Source organism: Phaethon lepturus, unplaced genomic scaffold (assembly GCF_000687285.1).
Source record: "Phaethon lepturus isolate BGI_N335 unplaced genomic scaffold, ASM68728v1 scaffold42783, whole genome shotgun sequence".
In the NCBI taxonomy this organism is placed as follows: Eukaryota; Metazoa; Chordata; class Aves; order Phaethontiformes; family Phaethontidae; genus Phaethon; species Phaethon lepturus.
The window spans coordinates 3,452-13,478 of NW_010531972.1; the positions used below are offsets into that span (position 1 = coordinate 3,452).

The following is a 10,027-nucleotide window of genomic DNA, read 5'->3' on the forward strand; positions in this document are numbered from 1 at the left end:
ATGCAGGCAGGCATGGAGGTGGAGTACGGAGAGACAATTATTTGCCAGGTGACGCGAGAGGCAGGACTGAACAGTCATTAGGGACCAGATTTGGTCTTTACATTTTAAATCGTACAGTGCTATTGCCACCTGCATCATTCCTCTCTGCTGTTTTAGCGAGTAGCTACCTTAGTTTGCGAGGAGTTAGAGCTTTTCGGTAATTCAGTGGAAGAAGGATGCCGTTGACAAAAATGTGACTCATCTTTACATCACCAGTTGTTGGTACCAGGTTGAGAAAGGTGGCTGCAGTGGATAGTCATAATAACACGGTTCTGCGCAGATCCGCATCCCTTCCTAGCTGCTCTCTCCTGTACAAGAGAGATGATAGGTTTTTCCTCCTTTTTAATAATCACATTTTATTTTCATGTCCTGCTTTACGTAACTCACCTGAGTTTTTTCATCCTTAGACCTGACATTCATCACCAGGCAGAATCGGTGCTTCCGCCAGGCAACATGATGGCGCTGTTTGACAACTTGTCGTGCCATCACTCCATCGATGACTTCCGAAACCGAGTCTACTCCACGCTCTACTCTATGATCAGCATTATGGGCTTTGTTGGCAACGGCGTTGTGCTGTACGTCCTCATAAAAACATACCGGCAGAAGACGGCCTTCCAGGTGTACATGCTGAACCTTGCCATGTCCGACTTCCTCTGTGTGTGTACCCTGCCCCTGCGTGTCATCTACTACGTCCACAAAGGGAACTGGTTCTTCAGTGACTTCCTATGCAGGGTCAGCTCCTATGCGTTGTACGTCAACCTCTATTGCAGCATTTTCTTCATGACTGCGATGAGCTTCTTCCGTTGTGTAGCCATCGTTTTTCCAGTCCAGAACATCAATTTGGTAACGGAGAAGAAGGCTAAATTTGTCTGCATTGGCATCTGGATTTTTGTCACCGTGACAAGCACTCCCTTTCTGCGAAACGGGACATACCAACATGGCAACAAGACCAAGTGCTTTGAGCCCCCAGAAGACAATGCGAAGACAAATCTGGTGGTGATCCTGGATTTCATTGCCCTATTTGTGGGTTTCATTATTCCCTTTATTGTCATAACTATCTGCTACACCATGATCATAAGGACCTTGCTGAAAAATTCCTTGAAGAAGAACCAGGCTAACCGCAAGAAGGCAGTCTGGATGATCATCATTGTGACGGCCACCTTCCTGGTCAGCTTCACCCCATACCACATTCTGCGTACAGTCCACCTCCACGTGCTGCGGCTGAGGAACGCCAGCTGTGAGGATGCCATATACCTACAGAAATCGGTCGTGGTAACGCTTCCCTTGGCAGCCTCCAACTGCTGCTTTGACCCACTTCTCTATTTCTTCTCAGGGGGCAACTTTCGGAAGAGACTTACCACATTTAGGAAGGCTTCTTCCTCCAGCTTAACCCAAGCCTTCAGGAAAAAGTTCTCCATAAAAGAGAAAGATGAGGAACCCTTTGGAGAAAACCATAGGGAGAACGGAAAGGCAGCCATGGCCCCTTCGTAAGGGGGCTAGACCTTCCCCTAAGATCCCAGATGGGCAACGGAGATTTCGGAACTCTTCCAGAAGGCATGATGGAGGCTTGCCAGCCTTCGTCACAATTAGATGTAATGATAACGGTGGACGGTCCTCGATTTATGCTACTTGGCTGCCACCACGGACGGCCAGCCCCTTCCCCAGGAGCGCCGCTTGGACACACACAGCCACTTAGCACGGAAGAGCCACCGCCAGCCAGCACCAGAAAACTGTTGATCTGATGATAAACTCGCATAAACAAACTCTTCAAAGCCTGTATTTGGGCAATTGCTTCATTTTACAACTCTACAAAGAGCGTTAATTCTCTGAGTCAGTGGGAAATGTAAACATAGCGTTTGCTGTACGTGGCGCTCGGGGAGCTACTGACAAATAAAGAGGGCAGAGCTTTCATCGAATCTTCAAACAGCTGCTAAATTATTTACAGAGCAGAGGCCAGGATAATTCCTGCCCTGTTCCCAGCTGCTTCTGCTTTGGATTTCAGTTTTCAACCTAATTATATGTGCAAGGCTTGGAGGGCTGCTGCCTGGGTCTGCAAATCCAGAACTCTGGCTTGAGCCCCTCTGCCACCTCGAATGAGCAGCTCTCTGGACACGCTCTTGTGAGCAGCAGATCTGCCAGCATCTTCTGAATTTCTAGAAAAATCTTGTTCTAAAATTGCAGTATCCTAGTCTGCATTTGAAACTTATTTCAATGGGTCAGGTCTTGTAAGCGATGGTTGCAGGATCTGGATTATCATTTCAGTTCTTGGGAGGTTTTAACTAGAAGTAGAGCTGACGGTGCTCAGAGCCCAGTGCAGGATCAGCCCTGCCTTTCTGAACTATTGACCAATTTTTTAAACAAAATAATTAAAGAAAATAAAAATGCAGAAGTCACTTTTAAAAATAGCAATAGAAGATATTTGATCCTGGTCAAGAGTGTTCACCTTCCTCACACATTGCAGAAATGATGCAAGCCAAGGTCCTTGGAAAGATCTCCGGGAAGACCTGGAGGTCAAGAGTCTGAGTCTGGGTGAGACATGAGTGAATCTTATTTTGAGTACAGTATGATGGGGGGAAAAAAAAAACCAGCCAGATGGGCTATCTTTCTTATGTAAAGACAAACTCCAAAATCTTGGACAGAAAGAAACATTCCTGTGCTTTTTCCAGTGAACCCCCCGGAAAAGCAGTGCTGCCTGCCTTTTGCTGGAGCAAAGCCCAGCCTGAGATGTGTGGTACATCAAGATAGAAATAGAAATTCTTGTAGGCTTAATTAAGACTCTTAGTTGGAAAAGTGGTTGGTAAATAAATAGCAAGTATGTTTTGATATGGTATTTATGAAGCTACTTGATGTCATCTTAAAGAAAACAGTTTTAATACTGTAGAATAAGAGTGAGCAAAAGGAGTTTGGCTTGGGGGCAGGGAGTCTGCTTGAGAAATTATCTCTTCAGATACACAGAAGAGCGTAAGTTCACTCTTTATACCACAGTCTGCATATCCCTGGGCCAGCAAAAAGCACTTAAAGGCAAATTCACCTGCAGAACAATCTATGGATGTGAATTTTCAACGAGATCTGAAACCCCTTTAGAAAATTTTAAGAATCTGTAAAGTGGAAGAGGGCTGAAAGCTGTTCATGCGGAGGAGTGTTACAATTCCCCCTAAACCCACAGGAGGACAGAGCTTATAGTTCAAGGGCATAGCTGTAGAGTGCTTTGAGAAAGCGTGTGTAAGGGGAGAGTTGGCTGAAAGTTCTTTTCAAGGGTTAGCATTGAATATTATAGCTGTGTTTCAAAGCATTAAAGGCATTGTGCAACTATAAATAGAAATCATCATGGAAAACGGAGTTTCAGAATATGTAGAAATAATACGCACATTCCCAAATTTGAAAATATTGTAGAATAAAGCTATATGTATATATACATATATATGTGTGTTGCAAAGCATTTTTATGGTACCAGAGGTATTTTTTTTCCTTTTTCCTCTTTTTTTAATGAGACTATGGTTATGGCAAGAGAAATGGTGGTGTTTTTTTGTGCAATAGGAAAGGCTATTTAAAAAAATATTTGAAAATTAAATGTTACAAGTTAGATTTTATTACAATTACTGCTTTCTGTGTCTTATTTTAAAGTCTCTGCATACTGATTCTTCTTCCCTATAATACATTTCTTTGTCTATGCATAGCACTAGAGTGTAATAGTCATGTAATATTATTTTTAGATAATAAAAACATAGTCACAGCAGCATAGAAGTTGCTGAGGGCAGTGCCTGGAGTGGGCTGAGATGTTGGGGGACTCGCTGCCCGCAGCCTCTCGGAGCTGGAGTTTGGTCCAGCCACGCTGGCCTTTGCTGTAGCCCAACTTCCCTGGACTCGGGGCACTGTCTGGGGCTGCCTGTGTGGGGACCTGTTGGAGCCAAACAGTTTCTGACTGCAGCTGGGGTCTCGCTGAGGTGGAGCACCCCAAGGAATAGCAGCTGGGTGCTCGGTAAATCTGTATTTATGGATAGAAAGTGCTTGTAAGGCACTTGGAGGGGAGTGATGCTTTTGGTGAGGACGAAGTATCTGGGCGCCTTGCGTGGTCACGTATCACGCGGGGGTTCCTGCCTGGAAAAGTCTGCTCAGAAGGACATTTTCTACTTGCTGCACCTATTTTAGGAAAAGCCGGCTGCAGTGTGTTATTTAGCTCTAAAACCTGTACCGGTGCGGCGGGGGCTGGGTCTCGCTCGGGTGCGAGGTGCGGGCATCGTCCCCTACTCGTGTGCCGGCCGGCTCGGGACTAGGGACCTGGGGAGAAATAGGTGCCGAGAAACGGGACCCGTTACCCCCGTGAGGCGGGTTAGAAACCGGGGCGCTTGGGCAGGCTGCAGAAACGGCAGGAGCTGGGAAGAGGGAGCAAGTGCCGTCCTGGCCCGGGGTCAGAAACGCCTGGAAAAGGGAAGCGAGGGGTTCAGTTTCTTGCTTGCGACCGGACTCTTCTCCGCCGCGTGTGCCGGATTTATGGTACACCAGTGGCCCCTAGTGCCGAGCTATTCCCGGCGCGCCCGCCCGCTGCCTAAGGAGGCTTTTTTCGTCCTCCCTTTGGATAGTCCAGGCTCAGCTCCCCGCTGTGCCGTGGTCCTGTTTCCTCTGCTGTCGCTCACACTCAGTCCCCCTCTCCCACCCCTGCCCACGTTTTATTTCATAATACTTGGTTTTTCCTTCTCAGTCTTCCTCATTTTCCTGATCAGGAAAAAGGAGAAAAGGGATGCTCAGGCTGGGAAGGCCCCAGCCGCGGAAGAGGGTCCAGCAGCACCCATGCCCACGTGGCCATCGGTCCGCACGCGGGGACCCCGGCACCAGTGCCAAGCAGGGTCTCTCCTTCTGCCCCACGCTGCAACAGCACCCTCCGCCTTGCCTAAAAAATGCCGTTTCTCCATTGAATGGCTGTCCCGGTGCAGAGGTCAGACCTGCAAAGCTTTCGCTGGAAGCTGGTGGTAACTACAACCCGTTGGCATGACATCATCACGACAGACGTCCCATCGTTTTGGCCTTCATCTGTCTGGGAAGGTTATTTCTGATAAAAGCCAGTACAGCTCCAAAAGAAACCAGCACCCAGCAGGAGCTCCTCACTCTGCCACCTGCTTGGCGTTCGGCAACAAAATGGTCTTGCCTGTCTCCTGCCAAAAGAAAGCAAGTGGTCCCCATCGCACGAACACAGCCGCGCTCCGACGAGCCCCTCGGGTCCTCGGTGACGGAACCCGGTGGCAACACAGCACAGGCCGGCCAGGAATCTGCCGACCGAGGAGGAGGAGGAACCGCCACGCAGCTGGCAGCGCTGAAGAGACCGGCTGCGCCTTGTGCTAACCTCTCACTTCGGCGCTCCCTGATTTGGCAAATCGTAATAGTTCCGCGGTGTTCGTGCTTGTAACGCGGTGTCACTTCCGTTTGCTCGAAGATGGAAAAATAACTGGGGCAGCATAAACACTTGCTGTGCGCTTGCTGTGGACACGTTAGTCGTAAGCATTCAAAAACCTTGAATTTAATGCTGGTTTGGATCTCTCCCGTTGCTGGGCAGTGCCTGTGCCTGCAGGGTGCGAGCAGGTAACATCATTTGGCTTCGCTCTGCAATCTCCACAACTAGAAATAACGCTTCTTTCCCCAAAGCAAAGCGAGAGTGGAAACTCCTGCTCTAGACCTCTGATTTTAGCCAGCGTAAGCCACGAAGGTCTACTTAGGGCTAGTGTGTCTGCATTGCAACCTTTTTAAATTACACGTGGGGCTCAGACAGCGTGGTAAGTGTGTTCTATATGCTAAAGGATGAACTGATTAGTATTATATTTACTGTAAAAAAAAAAAAAAAAAGGTGCTTCAACCTACTCTTCTCACTGTTGGGTTTTACAACTGTGGAGGTGCTGTTTGCCCTGAGCAGCATTTGGGGCCTGATGCTCACCAGGCAGAAAACAAATGATGCTTCAAGTCAGACCATGCCCGCTCTCTCCAACAGCCATACGGGTCCCCTCCCATATGGAGCAGGGAAAAAGTCTGATCTGAGTTTAAGTCTGTTGCGTGTAGTAGTACGTACAACCTGCAGGTGTGAGCATAAGCAAGGGCTGAGGCTGGGAGGAGACACCGATTCCTTAGTCCTCTCGCATAGTTTCAGTATGTAAACCATACGTACAGGAATATAATAAAGATATTGTAGCTTCTTTTTTAAAAAAAAGCCCTTTTCCCAGTGGGTTGACTAGGTGCCACCAGCTTCTTAGAGCATGAAATAGAGCAAAACTGTTAAATAACAGGAGAGAAAAATCTCCGTTATGTGTTGATCGAGGCAGCAATCTCTTTTGGGCTGGGGGATTACGGCGTAGCAGATAACCATGCACGTTCCTCAATGGGAAGACGTGGCAGAAATTCTCCCTTAACAAACAAGAAATGCTGGTCTAGCAGATGCCCAGGACATCGTGCCTCCCAGACAGACTAAAACCTCTCTCCCCTTTAGCTGTTGGAGGACGGGTTTCAGGATAAACTCCTGCACAAGCAGAGAGAACCATATGGGTACTGTTTTGTCTTCATAGCAGGCAAAAATGTGGTTTTATTTGTGCTCATTTTCAGAGAGGGTCCAAAGCAGCCACCTGCTGCCAGAAGTTAACCACAAACTAGATTTCTGTTTGCAAAAACAAAACAATCTTTCTGTTTCCAAGAGAACAAACCTTGGTTTCCAATAAATCCTGGCCTTGACTGCTCTGTGTTCAAGGCTACAGTAAAATTGCCTGAGCCTGACTGCAGGGAGAAGGGCACTTTCTGATTTCTCTTAGGCTGCGTGTCCCCAAACCCCATCAGTCAGAATTGCTGGTTACTTCTGGAAATGTTAAGTTCTGGGGCAGGTTTTTTTCCCCACATGCATGTATATGCTCGAACACACTATAAATCACTGAAGATGAAGTCGTATTTCTAATACCCAGTGGCACGTCTATCTTGTTTAGCAGTCTTCCGTGGTTTTTTTTTTCTTCAGGCTATTAAAATATTTCCTTTTTTGACACTTGTGATACTGTAGCAAATTCTCATTTGTGTTTTTTAACTCCACACCATTTTTGCCTGCTACGGGACCAAATCCCAACGCCACAGGCTGTGAAGTTCAGAATCTACGCATAGGATGTAACCACCCTTATTCTATATGAACTGTCTTCATATAAAACGCTTGCAGGGTGCAAGAAGCAAGTTTAACAAGCAATAAACTCCAAGCACTGGCAATAAAGAGAGATTTCCTGCTCTGAGACATCCACAGGAGCCTGGGCACCTATTTCGGGGCTGGGTGCAAGGGGTCGGTGCAGCCCACGGGGGCAGCTCCCACTGCCTGATTCCCCCCACCAGCTGCAACAGGGCTCTGTGGACCGAGAGGCTGCAGGTCCCTTAGCAGGAGCTAATTCTCATGCTGAATCCTAATTTAGCGCTTTTTTTTTTTTCTTTTCCCATTTCCACTGTGGTCTGACATTAGAAGAGGGACTTCTTCCATATGGCAGGAGGGAGAACACTGGGCTCTTTATCCTTCATGTACGGCAGCGGAGGGTATGACCTGATTACTACAGGGGGGAAAAATGAGCAGCAAAAATGAAGGAAAGTACATCAGATTTTAAAATACCATCAGCGTAAGCGTTAAAATGTCTTAGAAACGCCACTGAAAGCAAACCTGAGGGATGAGCAGCCCAGCCCGCCGCTTGGGGTTACAAATCCATCTCCCAGCGCATGGGTCAGCAAGATTGGGAACTCAACCCTACTTCTCCCAAACTATTAATTTCAGCTCTGCGAGTGGCCACACGTACAAACAAATATTTGGAGTATTTGCAAACTTCACTTGAGGGTGAAATGTGCCCGTTTCTTTGCTGTCAATGTGGCTTCTTACGCTTCAGAGGAAGCCAGGCTGCTCTGGGAGCAAAGCGAGGACCCTGTGTTAGTTTAATAAATATATTCCAGATGGGTGTTCACCAGATTTGGAAGGGGGATAAAGGGGACGAGGTAGCAAAATCACACTATTTTGGTCATTAATAAAAACTCTGCTTCCAGGAACACTGCCGCATGTCTCTGCGAGGGCTGCTGAAGACTAAACAGAGTTTGTTTTCAGTTTAGCCCATTGAAGTCCCTTCATTTGTGAGGGACGCGTCTCTGTGATGCTCTGCTTGAGTTTAACCTCAACGCGGCTCCACGCAGCCCCCATGACCCCCCCAGATAACGCCTGGGGGGATCAAGGGCAAAAGGCGCAGCATTGCCCTGTGTAACCATTTCGGGACCCGCTCTCGGCACAAGGCGGGAGGTTTCTGCAGATATTTTGTCTAGCAAAGCCGTGCCGGGCGTACCGCAAAGGGCTGACTCGAGAGCCGCTCGCTTTTGCCAGCGGTTACTGCGCAAGGCAAGCGTGTGGCCTGACTCTGTTGAAGAATTGCATCTCTCCCGGGAGTCAGCCGAGGCTTTATTTCCTTTCTGCGTAACCATCTGAAACGAGACAGTCCCTACTCTCTGCCCTTTTCTCCTTCCACGTTACTCAAGGCAGGAAGCCTGCCGGAGTGACGAGCACACACGGCTTAACGTGAGTGAGGGCTGAAAAATGCAACAGTGCCCTTTCACCACCATTTTTCAAGGAAAATGGAATGAGAAGTTCCCCGTAATCGGCCTTGAGCCTCTGCCTCCTGTCAGCAACGTCTCCTCCCACATGCCTCCATGTCCTTCATCACCCCGACTCACTGTGCCAGAGGTTCACAGGACTGCAGAGCTGCTTTATGTTCCTCCTCGCCCTTCGCTGGGCGCCCAGGTGGGAAGAGCATCGCCGCAGCTCCCGCACAAACCTGGAGCCGCATCGTCACCCAGCGCAGGAGCGCGCGGTCCCCAGCTCCAGCTGACCCTGGGGCAGCACCCTGCTCCCCACCTGGGCAAAGGAGACCGGCGAGGCTCTGCATGCGCAGTCCGGCCCCCGTGATGAGGCGGCCCTGAAGATCTGCTCTGGAGAAGACCACGAGCCATGCACGAGGTCTGCTTGGTCCCGCGCTGTGCAGGATGCAAGGGGGGCAGAGACTTTGTGCTGAACTCAGGTGGATTTTCTGCTCTGGGATGCAGCGCGTTGACTCCGGTCAGGGTTAATCATATCCTGTGGTAGGAAAAACAGACCTCGGGGATGTGAACTAATAAAACAGAAGCACTGAGAAACGGTTGCCAAAGCCCTCGGGGACAGGTCTGCACATCCTGAGGTCCTGGGGACTTTTATCTTGTGATCTACCGGGAGCCTGTTCAAATCCAAATTGCGCTGCTAATAGTGAGCTGACCGTCCAGTTTGCTTTCACTGCAATTAAAACCAAAAGCAATCATTACAATCTGGGGCTGTTCCAAGGGTCAGTAAACGTCCCTGGTGCATCTGCCTTGCCGGCTGGCCCGTAGCAGAGGACTTGCTGGGCAGTGCTGGGCAGGAGAATCGACCGTGATAGAAAGTGGCACCAATTATTCAGCTGTGGCACCCGCCTAAATTAAATTTGTAAGTACAGTAACTCTCTCCCGTGGTGGGAAGTTCTTCTGATGAAATAATCCCAGCTCTTTGCAAACATTCCATATTACACTGAGCTTACACAAATATAAAGGCAGCAGCCTCCACAGCTTCCAGCGAGGGGTACCTGAGCTCGTGGCCTCCGCCACGGCCGCTGACCCTGCAGCAGGGTTATACATTTTGATTTTCCCGTGTTTATTTCTACTGGATGTTCCTCCAAAACAACTGTGCTTCAACAAGGAGTGCTGCAGCAAGAGATGCCGGTTACACTTCACCCTCACGGAGGGCACGTTGTGTTGGTAAAGTGACTTCTTAGTTAGAAGGAAGTTGTGAGAGTTAACTGATAGTTGCAATGGGGAAGAAAAGTAGAGGTACAGGGATTAGACATCAAAGCTGGAGAAGCTTTCTCAGTGATAGTCCTGCTGCATCAAGGCAGACAGAAAGGAGCAAAACGTCACAGCTGTGGCCACGCCGTCTGCAAGGAACCTCTGG

The 10,027-nt window shown here is 48.7% G+C and overlaps 1 protein-coding gene across 1 annotated transcript; it reads left to right on the top strand.

Annotated features, from left to right (window-relative positions):
• The first annotated feature begins 492 nt into the window (after positions 1-492).
• CYSLTR1 (cysteinyl leukotriene receptor 1) lies at positions 493-1,530 on the top strand. The gene has a single exon (XM_010284717.1). The coding sequence runs from the start codon at positions 493-495 to the stop codon at positions 1,528-1,530; it is 1,038 nt and encodes a 345-aa protein (XP_010283019.1).
• The last annotated feature ends 8,497 nt before the right edge of the window (positions 1,531-10,027 follow it).